At 35.0% G+C, this 21,888-nt stretch overlaps 2 protein-coding genes across 2 annotated transcripts; both read right to left on the bottom strand.

Moving 5' to 3' along the window:
* Positions 1-305: 305 nt before the first annotated feature.
* LOC122591840 (pathogenesis-related protein 1A-like) lies at positions 306-1,951 on the bottom strand. The gene is made up of 2 exons (XM_043764071.1): positions 1,930-1,951; positions 306-820 (listed from the first exon to the last, which is right to left on the bottom strand). Exons 1-2 carry the CDS (start codon positions 1,949-1,951, stop codon positions 306-308), a joined length of 537 nt encoding a protein of 178 aa, XP_043620006.1.
* Positions 1,952-13,877: 11,926 nt separating this feature from the next.
* On the bottom strand, positions 13,878-14,369 carry LOC122593122 (pathogenesis-related leaf protein 4-like). The gene has a single exon (XM_043765480.1). It carries the CDS (start codon positions 14,367-14,369, stop codon positions 13,878-13,880), a length of 492 nt encoding a protein of 163 aa, XP_043621415.1.
* Positions 14,370-21,888: the final 7,519 nt, after the last annotated feature.

Genomic DNA, 21,888 nt, shown 5'->3' with positions numbered 1-21,888 from the left:
AGGACAATTACAAGTTTAGAAATGATAAAGCACCAGTACTTGGTCCAGTACCCATCCTATGCTCATCTCAAAGCTTTAACTACGAAAACTGCTAAAAGGTTAAAAATATTTGTGCCAGTTACAAAAACTGAGACAACACGTACAAAAACCTCCCAAACAACTACATAATCACATAATCCCCTGGAACAAGCTACAACAAGGAAACTAATGTTACAACCTCATTTTTACTCTCTTTTATTATTGCACCTGAAAGCATACATTTATTCTTATACTTAAAAAATATAACCAACAACGTATACGGTTCCCTAATAAGGAGACTGCCCGTTGATGTTTCCAGGGGGATAGTAGCTACAAACAACAAACCACCAACCATTATTCGTGCACTGAACCCGAGCACACCCAAGCTGGTTGGAATTACTCCACACCACTTGAGTATAGTGTGTGCACACTCTTCCAGTGGCACATGTATTTGTTGAATGATCATAATAAGGTTTCTCGGCTACCCATAAGTTCACGGCCGCAGTACCTGTTAAGGTAGCACTACTACTTGAAGCAAGGTTCTCACCATAAGGTCCACCAGAATTGACAAGGCTGCAGTCTACACTCCTTGCGTTGGCGTAGTTTTGAGCGTATGCAGCCACCGTGGTATTCCATACCATGTTTCCAACGCCCACTTGGGCACGTGGTGTATTGTGAGCGTTCAAGTAATCTTGTTGGGAGTTTTGAGCATTGGTGATGTGAAGAATGGCTAGTAGTGTTATGAAACAAACAAGTGCAAATGAAAGCTTGAAAATGATCCCATAATTAGTAATACACTTATCTTAGTATCTTAATTTGTTTGGTAAGTAATTGTTGTTTGATGATGGAGAGACATGAAATGCCAACATGTATTTATAGGCTACCAATTCTAAGCAAAGTCAATTAATCGAAGTTCCCCAAGTGGCATCTAGCTTGGTGCCTGCGCTTTAAATTATGAAATTACCCAAGTTGTGATTCACTCCCCAATCCCCAATACTAATACACCGACTATTAGTTACTCGATCTTAAGTTTAACAAACTTATAATTAGTAATCGTATTTAAGAAGCGGTGATTAGGGATATAAACATGCCAAGTGCAAATAAACTACTGTAATTAATATAGGTGTGCATTTTATATATGTTAACGTATGGACCGGATGATGGTTATAAAATGGAAACACACAAGGATAATTGCCTTTTGTGACAACAAAAATTTGTAAGGACATAATTTTCTCACTAAAAAGCACTAAAAGACAAAAAAGATTAATTGTGTTGAATTAGAAAAAAAGATTAATTGTGTTGAATTTTTAGTTTGACCAGACGTTTTGTGAGGACTCTCCTCCTAAAACATTATTTTTGATTTTATTTTCGATTTTCTTTATGGAGTCAAAGTCAAAAAGAAAAAAAAATAATGAAACTTTTGTTGACTAGACATATAGTGAGAACTGTTCTCACAATAACTTTTACTATCTATAAAATTAAACTTAAATATCTAAATATACAAATTTATATTTATATTTATTCGCATTGTGTATTTCTTTCAAAAATTTCAATTCCCACCAAATATATTAAAATTCCCGGTTTAATATATTGACAGGATTGTCCTCACAATATCTTTTTCAGTAAAAAAAATAATTTCTTTTTGTGTATCTTTTAAAAATTTTGACTCCCTCCATACAAAAAAAAAACCCGGGTAACCTTTTATGAGGACTGTCCTTGCAGAAGATTTTTCATATTTCTTTTTATTTTAGAATTTATGTTTAGCAACAAAACCACAAAATGTGAAGAAAATGGATGATATTTGCTAAGAATATATACATATATATACCCATCTTCAAGTTCGTTCGATGAACGGGTGGTTCCTTGTTTTTAAAGGTTTTGATCATTTGTTTGCTACAGGATCTAACTTACGTTGTATTAACCGGGTCCGCATTAATAATGAGTTTTAATGAAATATTTAGTTATATAGTTTCATGATATGTGATATATTCGTTAGTGTTTCATTTTAGCTTTATCTCGTCATCACTAACTATTGGGCTTAACGGGGCCAGTACACTTTCATGTTGTCTTAAATGGGCCTGATGGACCCATTTCCATTGTTTATTTCAATGTTAGGCCTATTAGGCCATTTGGGTCCATTAATTAATTTTGATGTGCTTTTTGGTATTTCCGTACGGTTTAAGAATTGATTCCCAACTCATTAATTAGTTATGTATCCGCTAGTAGTCCTAATAACTTGCTCAACACAATGTCAGGTAAACAATACTTAATAATTCAAATTCTTAAGAATGATAATAACCAGGTTAATTAACATTGTATTGTATAGGTCAAAGCGTGAGAAAGAATTTAAAAATTAACCTAACTACGTATGATTAAAATTGAGTGGTATTCATTATTTATGTATGACTTATATTCATTAGTGTTTTAACTCTAATTCGTCATCCTTCACTATTGGGCTTGTCGGGCCCAATATACTTCCGTGTTGTCTTAAATGGGCCTGATGGGCCCATTTCAAATGTTTATCTCTCTGTTGGGCCAATTAGGCCATTTGGGTTCATTAATTATTTTTGTTGGTCGTGTTGGGATTTCCAAACCGTTTAACCACTCGAATTGGTTTCCGGCCCATTAATTGCTTATGTATCCACTTGTAGTCTTAAAAACCTTTCCAACACAATGTCATGTAAACAATACTTAATAAATGCAAAATTTTAAGAATGACCATAACCATGTTAATTAACATTGTATTGTATAGGTCATAGCGTGAGAATGAGTTTAAGAGTTAACCTAACTACATATAACTAAAATTGAGTGTTACCCATTAATTATGTATGATTTATATTCATTAGTATTTCGTCTTAACTATAATTCGTCATCCTTAACTATTGGGCTTATCGGGTGCAATACAACTTCATGTGGTATTAAATGAGCCAGATGGTCCGTTTGAACTGTTTATTTCTCTTATGGTTTTATTAGGCCATTCGGGTCCATTAATTAATTTAAAAAGAAAACGTGAAGATTATGAGTTGAATTGGAGTAAACGTTCTATCTTTTTCGATCTCTAGTATTGGTCTTCTCTTACACTGAAACACAACCTCGATGTCATGCACATCGAGAAAAATGTATGTGAGAGTTTGTTAGGGACCTTGTTAATGAATGACAAGTCCAAAGACACGATCAATGCAAGAAAAGACTTGAAAGATTTGAATATTCGTAAAGACTTGTGGCTCATTGAAAGAGGTGGTAAGCTTTTAAAGCCTCAACCCAAATTCTCTTTTACACCTGAAGATAGAAATCTTTTTTGTAAATTCATTAAGGGAGTAAAATTTCCCGATGGATTTGGATCTAACTTCAAAAACAAAGTTGTCAATAATGACAACAACATAACTGGTATGAAGTCTCATGATTATCATATCATGATGCAACGGTTGATGCCGCTTGGAGTTCGAGCGTTCTTGGACCCTACTGTTTCAACACCAATAATCGAGCTTTGTGCATTCTTTAAGCAACTTTGTGCTCGAAACCTCATGGTGAAGGACATGGTTGATGCTAAAGACAAGTTGGTTAAGATTTTGTGTAACTTCGAGCAAATATATCCTCCAACATTTTTTGACATAATGATTCATTTGGTTGTGCATCTACCTGAAGAAGCTATTCAAGGTGGTCCCATCTTCATGAGATGGATGTATCCATTTGAAAGATACATGAAGAAACTAAAAAATTATGTTAGAAACAAAGCTAGGCCTGAAGGTTCTATAGCGGAAGGTTATGTTGCTGAAGAAGCGGTAACTTTTTGTTCAAAGTATTTTCGTGGTGTATCGACCAAATTCAATCGCCCGGACAGAAATGAGGATGCTCCAGCTCCAACACGTGAGTTGCATGTGTTCTAATCAGTATGTACGCCAATTAGCAAAAGTACAACTGTAGAGCTGAATCGCGTACTTCGAACGAAAGTTGAATGGTTTGTACTTAACAACAGCCCTGAGATTGCTGAATACATCACGTAAGTGTACTTAATTTGAAAAATCTTTTCACATGCCGTATTTTTAATGATTCCACTAAGATCATTAACATTCACAGTGAGTTGACTACTACCATGCCCGAGAATGATGCGCAAACAACATTTCCTGACTGGTTCAAGGAAAAGGTAAACTCATTGTATGTGTTTCCCAACTTATCAACAAACATTTAAACCATTGATGTCTTTTTCTTAGATTAATCGGAGGGAAGTAGATGTTAATGCACGGCGTAGTAACCATGAGTTACATTCTTTGGCAAACGGACCAATGTTTGCAAACGCTTACACCTCTTGCATAGTTAATGGTGTGAGGTTTGTGGTTCAGAGTCGTGATGAAAGGCGTACAACTCAAAATAGTGGGATTTCAACACTTGGGATTGAAGAAGGACAAAAGTTTTATGGTGTATTGGAAGAAATTCTGGAGCTAACTTATATGCGTGGTTACAAGGTTGTGTTGTTTCGATGTAAATGGTTCAAAACCGATAACCAGCATTGTGTCACCAAAAATAACATAACTAGTATTTCTACTCAATATGAGTGGTTTAAAGAAGACCAATACATATTGGCAACACAAGCAAATCAAGTATTTTACCTTGATGACCCATCTAAAAGACAAGATTATTGGAAGGTCGTTCAAGAAGTGAACCATCGAAAGATATGGGACAGGGATATCACCACAGAAGCTATTGAAGATGTCATTCATGATGACAATTCGAATGATCTTGCATTGTCTGCCAATTTGGATAATTTGACTTATTCTAGTATGAGTATAGGTCGTAACATCGAGGTTCAAGATATTCCTATTGCTGCCCCTCACGATGATGACGATTTTATTGATGATGTAGACAACAATGATGATTTTGATAGTGATACATCTGATGATGAAGTTGATAATGAAAATGTTGAACGTGTTTATTCTAGTGATGAATCTGATTGAATTGGTATTGTAATTTGTATGAATTTAACTAGTTCAAATTAATATATTTTGCATTATATCTTGAATTGGTATTGTAATTTGTAATTTGTACTTTGAACGTGTTTATTCTAGTGATGAATATGATTGATTGGTATTGATTTTATTTAACGTATATATGTATGTATTGTATTTTGAATGTATGCCTATTGGGTTTTATTTATAATGATCTTATAAACAAACACTAGTTTGTATTGTTGTATTTGAATTTTCAGATGGCAGACGTTGTTGCGCGGGAACACGGTGGAGATGGCCAAGGTGATCCTCCACCGGGAGGATGGAACCCAGTCTCAGGTTGCGCGGCGAGTGGTAATAAATAGTTTACTTTATACATTTTTTTATTAATTTGTTTACTTGAATCTTTTTATAATGTGTTTACTTAAACTTGTAGGCCCTAAACCACGTGGCAGGACCAAAAACAAGAAGCTTCTATCAATTTGGGAAGAGAATGACCACAATCCATTGTCGATAGTGTTCGATTATGAGGACCAGGCTACACTGAGGCCAGTTGGGAAAAACGCGAAGCACTTCAAGGCCCTTCTAGGGGTTACATTGAGGCAAACTGTCCCTCTCATGTATGATTCTTGGGATAATATCCCCAAGGAGAGGAAAACTACTATATATCCACAGCTTCAGGTTGAAACTATTTAAACTATGAAGTTGTAAAAATATACTTTATTGCTAATTATTTTCTATAAAATTCAGACGTACTTTGATATTGGGAGATACATCGGTCCCAATGGCGAATGTGACTCGTTCGAGAGAGGCATCAATAGGTTGTGTGCCTCGCTTTACTCGACTGCTAAGTATCAATTCAAATACAGGCATTTCACTAAACTCGGGGGGTACGACAACAGAGAGAACATTCGTCAGATTGTCCCCCCAAACATGGAGGCAGAAGCATGGAGTGACCTCGTTGACTTCTACATTCGAGATGACAACCTCCATAGGTCGAAAGTGAACTCGGATAACAGAGCTAATCACCATTACCCCTCTTACCAGGGCTCTAAGTCGTTTGTTGAAATACTCTATGAAAGGGTAAGTCATAAATTTTTTTTCTTTTGTTGTTTTATTGCTATCAAGTATACACATTCATTTCATTTCATTTCATATGTTTACAGAAAAAGCCGGATGGCACTGGTCTTAGTCTCATAGAGTTGTTTAAGGAAAAACATACAAAAAAGCTGCCAAATGGGACGGACTATATGCCTGAGCTTGCAATGCAACATTATGTAAGTACTTGTGTCATATTTGGAATTCTTACACTAAAGTACATGGATGCTAGTAAGTCAAATGGTTGTTACCTAGTCAATGATATTAGCATAGTTACAACTAGAAATATGGCTCATAATGTTTAGTGTTGTTTCTATGTTGGTTTTAGGCTGTTTGTAAGCTTATGTATACGGCTGTTTTGGTGGTGTTTTACTGCAGTTTTAATGCAGTTTTTGGTGCTGTTTTTGGCTATTTTAGTGCTGGTTTTGGTGTCATTTAGTGCTGTTTTTTACTGCTGCTTTTAGTGATGTTTTAGGTTGTTTCTAGTGTTGTTTTAGGTTGTTTCTAGTGTTGTTTTAGGTTGTTGTTGTTGGCTGTTTAACTGTTTTGTGTTATATATGTGTGCATAAAACTGCCAGTGAGAACCAATACCAATTTTAAGTGTAAAAAGTGTAACTAGCCATTTGACTTCAAAAGTCAAACATAAACTCTAAAAACCCTTTTGGTTTCGTAACTTGATAGGAAAAGATGAAGAAGTTGCTCAATGACCAAGAGGGTGTGGAGAACCCGATGATTGAGGAGGCTATCCTCGATGAGGTTTTGGGTAAAAGACGGGGTTTCAAGCGAGGACGTGGTCATATTGTATCTGGATACTCCTCCTCATCAAGTTTCGGGGCTGGTACATCTAATCCACCGGGACGTGTGTACACTCAAGCCGAAGTTGATGCATTGTTAAAAGCAACTTTCAAAGCAGCAAAGAGGGAAACAAAGATTCTAACTAAAAAAGTGGACATAATGGCAAATGCTATGGCAGAGAAAGGATTTGATATTGTGTGGGAAGAGGAGGAGGTAGAAGAAGAAGAAGACGATTCGGACTCCGACTAGGTTTGTGGCTGAAATATTTTGAGTTGTGGTGGAAATATTTTGTACTTGAATATGTCTTTTGTACTTGAATATGTCTTAAGTTAAATTTGTCAAACATTATGTTTAGCTATTGTTCGGATATGTTAAGTAGATTCTATTAATGGTATTTGTGGTAGTTTGATGACATTGTTGCTGTTGTTGATCTTTGATGAAAATCTGGATAGGGAACAGGTTAATAGACCCGGAAAAATTCTGGGCGGGAAGCTGCATTTGCAGCAGATTCCTGCCAAAAATTTTTAAGCTATTTGTGAGGACAGTCCTTACTAAAGTTTATTGTGAGGCCATAATATGTAGTACTTTTGGTGAGGACAGTTCTTGCCAAACCTCGTATTTACTGTAGCAACATACGGTATATAATTTAATTTATACTTTTGAAATACAGAGAATATATATTTTTACATATTTAAATAACGTTTTTGAAAATAAAATTATTTTATTTCTTACAAGGACTGTCCTCACAACATATTATTTTCTATTTCTATTTCTTTTTTCTTTTTCTTGGTCAATGTCCTCACAATAACCAACAAATGTCCTCACCAGTTACTTATTGTGACGGGGCTTCAGTGACGAACCTTATTGTGAGGACATTTCCTCACTAACTACTTATTGTGAGAATATTTGGACTTGTTGTGAGGACATCTGTTCTCACAAAAAATGATTTTTGTTGTAGTGAAATGGTAAATATTAATGGGTTTGTCTCTTGTCAACACTTTTCTTCTAGTTTCAAGTTTTAACATATTGATTGTGAATTAAGAAAAAAAGATTTTTAATTAGACAGATGAGAAGCCCTTTGAATAGAGATGGTTTGGGTTTGTCCTTCGGGGCACTGGACCTTAGCTAGCGCACCCAACCTGGTTTGAATTACGCTACTCGCCTACACCACTTGAGTATCTATAGTGTACACAAACTAGTACTCTCGCACAAGTATCGGTTGTATATATAATCAAATAGCTACCCTTAACAAGGTATAGTATCACTACCCTTTCAAGGTTCTTAACGAAAGGTCAAAGGTCCAACAGTATTGATGAATTGAAGTTGCCGACTTCTTGTGGATGGAAAACAAAACAAAAGCCTAAAATGGATGGGAACGTCTCCAACTAAAGATAACCCAAGAACTGAAAAACAAAACAATCACGTCCGTTTAGATGTCATGCACTGTGGGTACTTTTTTTTTAACGGTATTCTATTTTACTCATAATCCTAAATTACACGCATGGCTGGAAATCATGACTCTTGAAATCTACTCTCACAAATGTGAGAAGTAAGACTCGAACCTAGGTGGATCATCCTAAATTCAAAGACTTTACCGATAGGCCACTAACCCCATTGGCATGAACTGTGGGTACTCGATCGCTCAACTAATTAACAATCCTTTTTTTTAAAAAAAAAGAGAAGAATTACTCAATAATGCAGAAGCATACTAATTAAATTGCATACGAATTGAATGCTACATATGTAACACCCAATGACGTCTTCTATGAGCTTTGGATCCCAATTCATCAACGGTGTATAGTGGCGGATCTAGGAATGAAATTCACGTGTGTTCAAATTTAGTTAATTTGGGTGAATTTTTTTTTTCCCCGTATTCAATAACGGGTCGGGTCTTCACAAAGCATCATATATATCAAAATGAAATTCTTTCGCAAAGACAGTTCTTCCACAAAGTACCTATTAACAATTAAGTGAAATTCTTGATTTCATAGTTTTACCTTGTCATATCGTCTACTCAACTTCTATTCCAACCACTATCTTAAATATGAATATATAGTTTTTTTTATTATTGTACAATTCTTACTATAACAATTGGTTCTTGGTAAATCTGGTTTGGTTCCTCATTCCTTTCGCGACCACTCTTAAATCTTGCAAAATTAATTGTTGGGTTATTATTATTATACGATAAGACAACTCGAAAAAATCTTTTGATAACTTTGATATTTTAAGATTATTAGAGATTTTAAATTAGAAATAAAATAAGAGTGACTAAACCTCTCAAAGTTTGGAGGTTTGCTACTAATAAACTATTAGGATTAAAATAAGAGCCTATGTGTTTTCTGAAATTGTTTTATCTTATAATTATCTGATATAGAAATAGAAGAATATGTATATCTAATTATAATTTATCTACTTTAGATGATTCAAAAGACTTGTTTTTATAATTTGTCTAGGTCCGCATCCTTAAATAACATGTGTCCAATTATAATTTTCTACATGTTTTTTTATAAAAAATTCCGATCTAACGTTGGTCCATGGACCTAGTTTAACACCACATAGAACCACTCTTGATGGTGTAAATATATATGGAGCAGCTCGGTTGAGGTGTAGAACTGACAGTCCACAATATGCACACTTATATTTTAATTATCTAGACAAGAAAGTAAAGACCAAGAACAAAAACAAGAGTAATATTCAACTACACAAATCTATGCAAGTCTAATCATATGTATCATTGATTAAACAGTGAATACACGGTCGATGTTACAACTTGACTTACAAGAAAATACATGAACATACAATTGCTAAGTTCTTAGACTAACTAGAAAACTTAAACAATTACGAGAGAAAATAAGTGACACACACTTTATGGTGACAAACACAAAGTGTTTTAGATGCGTCTGTGTTATTTATATAGGGGAGGAATTAGGGCAACACAACCTAGTCTTGATAGTGACTGATGGTGGTTGTCTAGACCTTATTGGCTCATTGTACTTGAATCCAGGAGCCTTTATCTTCTTTACCAAATCGGGTATGAAAAAGAGAACCCTATCTTTGGTTCCAACTGTACCTTTGCCATGCAAGGTAAAATACATTTGGAAGAACCACTATGTGACTCTTGTCTTCTTTTGATTTGTAATCTTCCCTCCTTAACTTACAATTTGGAAAGAAACCATCCGCTGATGAAGAGTTACTGGACTCGCTGATGACTTGCTAATGACATACGTCAGCGACCAACTCTGGTCAGCGAATCCTTGACTCAACAAGAACGCCTTACCTCTACCAAGGTAGAAAGAATGCTTCCAGGTTATATCTAAATGATAGAAAAAGACCCACAACCTTTGCATGGTGTGAGGATTGAACCCGTATTAATCACTTAATCCAACCGTGTTAATTACGTACGAATACTATTAAATTAGTCAACTAAAGTTCCTATGGGCATCATGGGCTTTGCTTCAAACCTTGAAATTAACCAAGTTGGATTTGAATCACATATCCAATTCCCATTTGGGCTACATTCCCCAATACCCAATATATAACGCCATGCCAGCTACTATTAGAGTATTAGTACTATGAAGTATTAGTTTATAATAGATATTGAACCCTATTAGATTAGATCAAGACTATAACATGACTTTTGGATATATATATATAAAGATTACCACATTAAACTCAGCCTACGTTGCTCTTTAGAGTCCATTAGCTTCTCTGTAAAGACACAATGACTTATATCTAATAATACTGTTTTCACTCTTCAATAAAATTCTTATATGTTTTGGAACAAAGTAGATAGAGTAGTTCTTGGAACAAAGTGTGTCTTTGTAAAAGGCATGGGCTACCATAATGGAATTCGCCAAAACCATGCACAAATTAAACTTAACCTAGCTAGTTTTTTTTTTTTTTTTTTTTTTTTTTCATGCATGCATATTGACATATATTTTTGGGCTAATTGCTTGGAAAGTACTTCAACTTTGACACTTTTGTTTTTGTGAGGCTCGAACAAAAAAAATTGCTATTAAAGGGCATGGAAACGGCTAAAGTTACTTTTGTGAGGCTCCGTACAGGTAGCCAGTCACTTTTTAATTTTTATTTAATTTTAAATTATTTAAATAGATGAAATTAATGATGTGTGAATTTTTCTGGCAACATCATCTCCTCCGGCAACAAATTTTCCGGCAAGACTTGGTGAAAGTCCTTGAACCCGGCCGACGTTTTTGTCACAATCTGTTGCTAGCTTATGACTACTTTTATCAAAACTTTTTTCTACTGAATCCGCTAATTCATTCACAAAACTCAAATTGAAACTAATGAATATAGAAGTGAGTAACAGGATACCAAAAATTCCACATACCCAATTGGCCTAAACTCAAATCCACTTTACCAAAGTCTTAGACTTCATTGCAATTGTTCTAGTTCATTTCATGATTTACCCAACAGTATCATGAAATTATATGTCTATGACGGAAATAAAGAGTGGGGCAAGAAAGAAAGGGGATTGTGGGGGCAAAAGGTCGACGTGTGTAATCCACCACCCTCCATCATCACAAAAACAGAGATGGTGACAAAACGCAGACGAAACAAGCAGCAGTTTGCAAGTGGGGTAAGTGGGTTATATAACCATGCTTCACAACAATCTGTATCTGCTTTAGTACGTTGAAGAGATTTGGTTGAAACGAGGAGCAAAGCAATTCGTGATTTTTGATAACAGATGCAGATAGGCTGTTGTTGTTATGATTCATTTTGTTTGAGTAATAATAACATAATAAATGTGCGTTACATGATATACTTCATATTGCAGAGATTTTTGGCTCTAAGATTTGTTAATGATATATAGATCGGTATAGATATAGATGTAAAGGGAAGAGTTTTTGGGTTTGTGTGGTGTAGATAATGATTTTAGGGACGGTGGTGTTAGTTGGGGGCTGTATCATGCCAATTATTTATTATATAAAAATTGTATAATAATAATTATAAGATACACGTGTATTAAAAATAATGGAAAAACTAGCTGAGTAGTGGACACGTAAGCAATATTTGATCACGGTCCTATAAAAGTAACTTTAGCCGTTTTCATGCCCTTTTAATAGCAATTTTTTTTATATGAGCCTCACAAAAACAAAAGTGTCAAAGTTGAGATACTTCCCAAGCAATTAGCCCTAGATTTTTTGTGGAATTTGTTCCACCTGCATTACTTTAGGTACACAACCGACCGACAAACAAGGGACGTAATAGTTTCACCACCTGGTCGATCAGGATAGATCATGGGGAGATTTCTCACGATCTTCGATTCCACTCTTCAAGACACCATGAAGATATGATTTGCTCTTCTATAAATAGATCAAGGACCAACCGCTTAGCAAATCTTTAGTTAGTCTTCTAGAGTGTTGGCACAGTCCAAATTAAGGTAGTAAAGCATGCAAAAGTCTATATAAGAACTAGGCCAAAATTATATTAGGATAGACCATAATATAAAAATATGGAAAAAAAAAATAGCTTAATGTTTTTTCGCAAAGTTGCGGAAGTCGCTAATTGCTAAAGTCTATTCCTATATAGCTCCGCATAGAGCCGTCGACGAGAATATAAAAAAGTAAAACACTAAAATCATAATATCATAACGATAAAGCATTGAATTTAATATTGCATTTTAATTCTAGCTCTTTATGTTTTAAATACTTTAGAGTCTTGTATATATGAAAAGAAATTTATATGAACAAAATAAAAGAACTTAATATTGTGATTTTGATTGTATGTATTGGTTAAATAAATACTCCGTAATATTTTGGTTTTTCATTCTAGTTAATAGATAATCATAGTATGATGTGATATGGCTTTATGAGTATAATTTTTTTGTAATATAATCTTAAATAAAGAGTAAATTGATTTTTTAGAAAGACTTTTTAATTTACCAATTAAATAGAAACACTACAACAAATTAATTATTTCTACACACTTTTGCAAAGTGTGTAAAATTTTATTGAATACTTCGCACTTAAAAATATGTATAAAATACTCTACATTAAAAAGTGCGAAGAAAGCTACAATCTTCACATTTAAAAGTGTGAAGAAAATGTTCACACAAATAAGTGTTTACAAATTTTATACTTTACACACTTGTAAGTGTGAAGATCATTTCTTCGCGGGTGATTTCTTCGCACTTAAAAATTACGTGCGAAGAAATGATTTTTATAGTGCGTAGAAATCACCCGCGAAGAAATTATCTTTACATTTAAAAGTGCGTATAAATCTAATATTTTACACACTTGTTAGTATGTAAAAATTTTCTTCGCACTTTTAAATGTGAAACTTGTAACTTTTTTCACACTTTTTAGTGTAGACTATTTGTACACATTTTTAAATGCGAACAACTTAGGAAATTTTTTTGCATTTTTAAAAAGTGGTGCGTACCAACAACAAATTTTTTTTAGTCAAAAGAAATGAAGCTTCTGCCTCTCTCTATGTGCAAGTAAAGTCAGTTCATCAACAATACCAGCTCTTACTTGTTTTATGGAATGGGCCAAATACAATATAAATTAAAATTTTATAAAAATGATTTTAAACACCATAGGTAAGCTTAGGATGGGCCTTGGCCCAGCCTACTATATATTAAGGTGGCTTCGCCACAGCTGGGCCAATTGAACTTGTTAGATCATTATAACTTATACAATAATACGTTGACCTTCATATACGGTATACCTATAAATATGATATGAGATGTGCTTCATTTGTTTTTGGTTCATATACATCCCATATGTTTCGATATGTGCAAGGGTACGTACAAAAGAAAACTACACCGTAAATTATAGAAAGATAATTATAATAGAAGGGAAATCAATGTTACAATTAATCTTATTTTACATTTAATTATTAGAAAAATATATAACATGCGTGTAAAATTTATATTAAAAATCTTTCTCCTGAATTTTATGATAAGTGTACAAATATTTAAAAACCGTATTATTATTTCACCAGAAATTAAAGCATGCATTTATTCTTATATAAGTATATCATATATCACTTGGTTCATTAGTAAGGAGATTGCCCGATGTAGTTTCCACGAGGATAGTAGCTACAAATAACGAACCACCAACCATTATTCGTGCATTGAACCTGAGCACACCCAAGCTGATTGGAATTACGCCACACCACTTGAGTATAGTGCCCACACACTTTTCCACTGGCGCAAGTATTGGTTGCATAATCGTAATAAGTTTTTTCAGCTACCCATAAGTTCACGGCTGTGGTACCTGTAAAGGTACCACTACCCTCAGCAAGGTTCTCACCATAAGGTCCACCAGAATGGACAAGGTTGCAGTCCCCTATCCTTGCATTTGCATAGTTTTGAGCATATGCAGCCACCGTGGCATTCCATACCATGTTTGCAACTCCCACTTGGGCGCGTGCTGCATTGTGAGCATCTAAGTAATCTTGTTGGGAGTTTTGAGCATCGGTTATGTTAAGAATGGCTAGTGTTAAGAAACAAACAAGTGCAAGTGAGAGCTTGAATGATGATCCCATAATTATTATTATAGCTAATTTTTTTGAGTAATTGTTTTTTGATGATGGAGATACATATATATGAAATGCCAACATGTATTTATAGGATGTTATATGATATAGGAACGGCTATTTGACATTTGTAAAGGTCAGTATGTTTGCTCGATCTTTGCATACCAAATCTAAGCAAAGTCAACAAAACTTCTCCATTGGGCATCTTGGTGCCTTTGCTTCAACATTTGAAATTACCCAAGTTGGAGTGTACTTTCCCCATTTGTGATTCATTCCCTAATACCCAATAAAAAGATACCAACTGTTAGTAATATATATTAACAAATATTTTGTAACCGTATTATGGATGATTTCATGACAAGTACACTATTATAATTATATTTGGATGTGCATTGTATATATGTTTTCAGAACGTATGCACTGGGTGACGGTTAATTATGGAAATGGTAAAGTTTTGCGCATTACATTAAGAAGGTATGGGTTTTTTTTAGTCAACACTTTTATTTCTAGTTTCAAGTTAATATCTAATTGATTTCAAAACTAAATTAAATCAACATACATTTATTTTAAGGGGCTGATAATTTTAAATAAGCTAGTGTTAAATTAAAAGATATATAATAAAATATTAGCTATTAATTGGATCATGATAAAACGGATGCACAAATATTCATATAGCACAAGTATATGCAATGATGCATAAAAATTATCATGATTCATAATGATATTTAGTCAAGAGAAAATAGTTATTTTATTTGTTTTACGTTAATATTTGAACCGGATACAATCGTTTAATCTCGTGTTTCATTTATATACCAACCGACCCTTCTTCAAAGACCACCATCCCTAGGCAATGTTCATTTTATCATAATATGATTATTGGGTACCGATCATCATATATAGTTGATAACTAGATGAACGCCTGGAATGTGTCGGCCATAATGACAATGACGACAATGGCGACGGGTGGTGGTTATAGTGGTGTCGGCGAATAGTGCAAGTTTTTTTTGTAAATATTATTGATGTAAAAATGGATAGTACAACAATTTTAAAAGTTAAGAAATAATGTTTCTAAAATATTATAGAGAATTCAATGTTTATTTGATAAAGGTTAAAAAAAACATAGACCATCACCACTTAAGCCTCTGCTAACCCAAGACATCTTTTTTCCTCTTCCTCACTGCCACATTAGCTTTTCTCTCTCCTAAACCACCTCTTCCTTATCTCTTCCTCAACTTAAATAAAACACCCTCTCTCTAAGGTCACGGCCAACCCTCGACACCTTCCTCCCCCTTCCTTACTGATCCCGTATAGATATCTGGGGGATAAAAGAAATATGCAAAAGATCGAACACCGGGTCGGCAACATCGAACACCGGGTCGGCAAAATTGAACACCGGGTCGACGAGATCGAGGACCGGGTTGGCAAGATCGGGTCGGCGAGATGAAGTACCGGGTCGAGAAGACCGGGGCGGCGAAGTAGAATAGCGGGTCGGTGAGATCGAATACAAGGACTCGGGTGAGAATAGCGGGTCGGCGAAGAAGAATAGCGGGTCGAGCAACTAGGAAAAAGGAAAGGAATATCAATACTTACAAAGCCGGGTGAGAAGTCGGGTGAGACACGGGTCGGACCTATTAGGGTCGGCTTTTTTTTCTTCTTGCCCTCCTTCGCTACAGGATTCCTTCTTTCCTTCCTTCTCTGCCGATCCTCCTTATATATATATAAATAAAACCGATCCTCCTTATATATATATAAATGAAAGGGGATGCCGAGTTTTCATATATATATAGAGATAAAATAAAAGATAGGTCATATGATTATGGACTCGGCCCAATGTACACTGAATCACATGAGTTGAGTGTGGGTTCAGCCTTTATGTATAAACATACCCATACTGTATATTATTACTGAAAAAGGGAATTCACTATACAAGAATATTAGAAAGAAGCTTAAAACTTTCTTAATATTCTTATATAAATATTTTCAAGGATTCATTTCAACAGAAGGAATTCAATTCACATTCAATGCTTACAGACAATCAAGATTCAATCATATCGACATCCATCTCATATTTATTACTCAATCATTCCACCTTAAACTCGCGAAGAGTTTGTTAGGTTTGCACTGATTTATCAGGAGAGTAATGATTGTATAACCCTAATTCGTCACTGAGCCAATTACTTAGGTTCAAACATTGGCGCCATCCGTGGGACCCGTTTATTGAACGGATTCCATTACTGTAAAGATCAAAACACCATTTCATTGTTCCTTTTTCTTGGTCTTGCATGGCCAGGGAAGAAACTCCACTCTCAAAAATAACATTACCTGGGTCACCTGGGTCTATGGAGGCTAAGACAAGTGATGGGGAAAAATCTCAAAAAGATACCACCATTACTTCTTCACCTCTCATGACTATACAGAGTACTAAGCATAACCAAGGTGAAAAAAGAGTCTCTGATAAAAAACTATCCGAGGTGAGATCTAGACTCCAATATTCATTTGAGGATGTAGTTACTACAAGACCCGCCCTAAACTCAGGTAATATAGGGTCATTGTTTTCAATAGGGGGAACATCACCCTCACCATCCTCTTCAACGGTAGGCATAAGTGGTTCTGTCACCAACACCCAAGGGTTCTTGAAAAACCAGAATCATGAGGCTCAAAATGTCATTCAGACAATTTCTCCTCTAATCACACCCTTGCCTAAAGCATCATCATCACTTGGAAGCGACCAAGTAATCCCAGTTGAACAATCTGTCCCTAGTTCATCTGGGACCATTACAGTCCAGGAAAGCCACTTGGTAGAATTGCTAAAGCTTATGGGGGAGTCATCCCAACCACCTCCCCAAACACATACCTCCCCATCCAAAGCACAACCCAATCAAGATTGGTTATCACAACTTACCAATATACTCAAACCAACTCCTCATCCGCCCCCTCCTCCAGCTATCCCTCAAGGGGCTGTGGAATCTTTGATGTCTTTAATGGTGGAGCAGCTTAAGAAGCAATAGTCTCGTCCAGAACCAACACCACCACCACCGAACCCCGCAAGGGAACTGTTGAGAATGTTAAAAGTATTATCTGGTGAGGAAGCAGGGGAGCAGGCACGAGTTGTAGGTATTCCAAGATCCGCTGTCAAATCAAGGTTCTGTGATTGGATTGCGGAGTATCCATTCCCAGATGGTCAAAAAGTTCCTCCAGTTGTGGGAACTTATGATGGCACTAGAGATCCAGAAGACCACTTAGCATTATATGACCAAGCAATACTCACAGAAAAGTGGGTAGACCTTGTGGCTTGTCACTTGTTCCCTGGAACGTTGCAAGGGCATGCTAGAGATTGGTTTACTGGTTTACCTGAAAGAAGTATAAAAGACTTCCAAGATCTAAAAGAAAAATTTGTCGCCCATTTCTTCCAACAAAAGAAGCACCAACGTAATCACTTGGAAGCCCACTTAATAAGACAAAGGGAGAATGAGCCACTCAGAGACTTCATCTTGAGATTCACTCAAGAATGTCAAAGGATACCTGGCCTGCCAGAGAGTCAACAGATCTCAGGTTTTACTCTTGCTTTGCACCCAGGAGGACTCCAAGAAAAGTTAATAACAAAGGTTCCAAAGACTTCCTCAAATATATAATATAATCTATATAAAAGTCACGACATGCATATAATTTATACAAAATTGGACCCACCTCTCCCCGTCCTCACAGTTCCTTCAAACGAAGGGAGCCCTTGGAAGAGCTTGTTGCCAATGGTGTCCTCGTTGACACGGTTGAGGAAAAGGCTCACGAAGAGCCGTTGGCCAAGGCCTAATGGCCCCACATTTTCTCTCTCTTTCTCTCTCTCCCCATCTTCACTCATCTACTCATGGAAGAGTTTCGTGGAAGAGCTTCGTGCCAACCCCTTCATCATCGAAGAGGTGGTCGATGAAGTGTTGATGTATGCGTTAACACCGACCTTAGGTGGGGTCGGAGAACCTATGATCTCTTGCTAGAAAAAGCCAAAAAGAATAAAATAAAAAAGGAGAAAAATAGGTAGATTAATTATTTTTGGAGAAAATGAAAGAGGATCATTTGCTTAATAAAACTGTAATAAAATATAAATATAGGTAAAATAAAGTAAGTATTAAAGTATAAAACAAATAAAACAATAGGTTTCTCTTTACCGAAAATCATTATGCATCATAAAAATCATAATGTATCAATTGTTTTATGAATCTTCGTGCATCAAGTTAACCATAATTTAAGTGTCAAGGTCTTGTCTTATTTGTTTTACTTTAATAATTGTTTTACAATACCCAAACCATAGATATAGATATTAACTTATTACCTTTATACCAAATTATTAAGTTATTATTACTCCAAAAGATATAAAATGAACCGATGTCAGTGTCGTGAGATCTTCCGTCACACAACCCGGTGTTGAAGCCTCGTAGTTGGGCTGATATCATTTACTCGGCACCTAGGTCGATCGTGGGGTTTATCTTTTTTATTTTATTTTTATTCTAGCGATCAAATGAAAGGGATTGCAATTTAGTTTCCAAAGGCTTAAAAAAACAGTAACAATATATTTTTTATTTTTATTTTTACATCTTTATAATTAATTACACTACTAATTTACTAAACCATAAGCATTTCATTAAGCCATTTCATCGAACCATTTCAAAACCGATAAATCATCAAACCATTTCATAAAATCATATCACATTCATTTCATCAAACCATTTCTTCAAATAATGTATGAAACAACACGTATTGAACCAATAGAAAGACATCAAGTGAGCATATGAAAGTTTCCAAAATAGGAACAACAATGAATTTGCATTAAATTTTGTTTAAGCTAATACTAGCATGGTGCATGCGTAATGTAGCGGCGGTGGTAGTAATGCGGTGGTGATGGGTGGTGGCTGCGATTGATGGCGCTGACGCGAGTAGTTTAGACTATTGATGTAAATAAAATTAAAATAATGGTTAGTATAATTAATTTAAAAGTTGAAGGACTGATGATGTATTTATGTCATTTTAGAGTGAAGTGTATTGTATTTAGGGTGTGTTGTCTTAATAAAGGGAACGTATATGTGACATTTTCCCCTGTAACTTTCAACAGAGAGTCTATTCTTTTTAATGAGAAATATAATATGAGTTTGCGAGTTGCAGTGGCAGCTCTAAGAATTTGTATAACCTGACCTAAACAATAATAAAATGTCCCTTAATTCCTACCAAATTCAAATATATCACAACCTTTTTTTTTATAAATGATAACTAACATTATAACAAAAATTTATATATGCATAATAAGATCATAATTTTATATAATAACACATTTTTTTACATATATAAAAACATTTTCATTTTTTTTGTCCCTTTTAAAATAATGTTGCAACTAAGAATCAGTTTGTCCCCCTCTATTCCTCCCTAACGAGTTTGTTTTGTTTTGTACGTGTTACTCCCTTATTATTAGAGGTGAGTATGGATCGGTTTGGTTCGGTTTTTGGCTAAAATCAAAACCATAACCGATCCATTCGGTTTTTAGAAAACCCAATCCATTGGATTCGGTTTTTGTTCGGTTCGGTTCGGTTTGTCGGTTCGGTTTTTGATATATAATTGATATATATAATTGATTAAATATTAAATAATTAATATATAATTGATTCGGTTCGGTTCGGTTTTTGATCGGTTTTTTGGCATATGAAACCAAAACCCGAACCGATCCGTTCGGTTTTTAGAAAACAAAAACCAAACCAATGGATTTCGTTCGGTTTTCGGTTTTTTCGATTCGGTTTTGTCGGGTTTTTTCGGTTTTTGGTTTTCCGGTTCGGTTTTTGCTCACCCCTACTTATTATGGAGCAAAGGGTGAAAATCAAGTATAATTAATCATCGTAATAAAGGTTCTAGCATAAACTAGTTTTCTATACTTTTTCACTCTCTAATACCTAGTAAGAAGAAAAATCCCCTAATTAACCGTCTGAAGGCACGACACATAGGATATAACCCTGCCTTTCAGGATTTGATCTGTAGACCTCACTATGTGTTATTTAGTTTCACTTTTTATTAGGTATGTATTGGCTCATCACTGTCCATTTAGTATCACTTTTTAATAACTGGTGGTCAATTTTAAAGTAGTATGAATATCAAGTGCCTCTCGAATCTCGATATAGCCCATTTGGATCATGTCCCGTAAAGACCCAACCACTGTCTTATTCATGTTTGTATATAATCTAGTTAGAATAGATACATGGCAGTCTATTAACTCAGTGAACGCCCTAATAATTGCGTTGTTGTGTCTGGGTTTAAAACAATCACTAGTTCACAACAAGAAAAGTACAATAGAAGACCTTTTTCAACAATGTCGTCGTTAAAGAGCCGTTAAACGGAAAAATAAATGTCTTTACTTTAAAAGTCAAATTTACATTTGACGACAACATATAATATATATATAAAAAAATTATTCTTTGTTGTAATTTATTTATATATATATATATAATTGAAAATTTTATGAAAAGTATTAACGGTTAACGACCCATGTTGTCATAGCAAAATAACTTTTGATTTTCTTTGTCAATTTTGTTGATGAAAGGTGGGCCCCGCTTATCGTAGCCGAGTTTAGGCAACAATATTTTAGCGGATATTGTCACTAAATGTCTTTTAGGACAACAAATAGGGCATACGGCGACACATATGAGTATATGACATAAAATTATTGTAAAAAGGGCTAGAAAGAGACTAGCCAAAACGATAAGATACACGACCAAACTTAAACCACGACTAAACTAAAACCTCAGTTTCTTGTAGTGAATTGTCAAACAGACAATTCTAGGCCGGTTAATGTTGGAGTAGCTAGAAAAGAAATATTATATCCTTCTATATCTCGTGTCTACTCCATCCTCACACAATTTGGAAACATAAAGTTTATTCGAAACAAATTTCTTTTCACTAGTAGAATGGGAGCAAACGCAACATTGAAAAGAATAATAACAAAGATTACGTCTTCATAATATTTCTTTTACAGGTATACGTTTCTGAGTATATCAAGGTAATATTTATTATTTAACACAACCATAAACAGAATTAGTATGTTCTAGAGGTTGTAAAAAAATAGTAATTTATGTTCACGAATGATAAAAGTAGAATTAAAACATGGAGGGCGTTCATTTGTCAGCTGCCTTTCACGGGCCACCTCCATGGGTACATACCGTCACAGGTTATATATTAATGTATTTATACTTTCATTGCTTTAAGCCTTTAACATCAAGGCAAATTGGGTTGGCATAATTTTTTTTTTGAACAACTAGCTTGTACAAGATAACACACGATCCGATTCAAAACAGATAATACCGGGTTACAAAACTGATATTTATGACATCAGTTTCTTGAACGGGTCAAAAAACGGGTCGGGTTTATCTCAGGTCGCAGCAAAAAGGAGCCCCGCACGCAGGTACACACATTGGTTCAGATAATTTTGACCCAGAAACCCGTTTTTTGCACCCATTCTATATAGAGCAAGATCCACTAAACGGTTCGCGATATATGTCAC

Source organism: Erigeron canadensis, chromosome 3, assembly GCF_010389155.1.
Source record: "Erigeron canadensis isolate Cc75 chromosome 3, C_canadensis_v1, whole genome shotgun sequence".
NCBI classification, from domain to species: Eukaryota; Viridiplantae; Streptophyta; class Magnoliopsida; order Asterales; family Asteraceae; genus Erigeron; species Erigeron canadensis.
The sequence above is the reverse complement of the archived record's forward strand: the minus strand, read 5'-3'. Positions and strand labels throughout refer to the sequence as shown.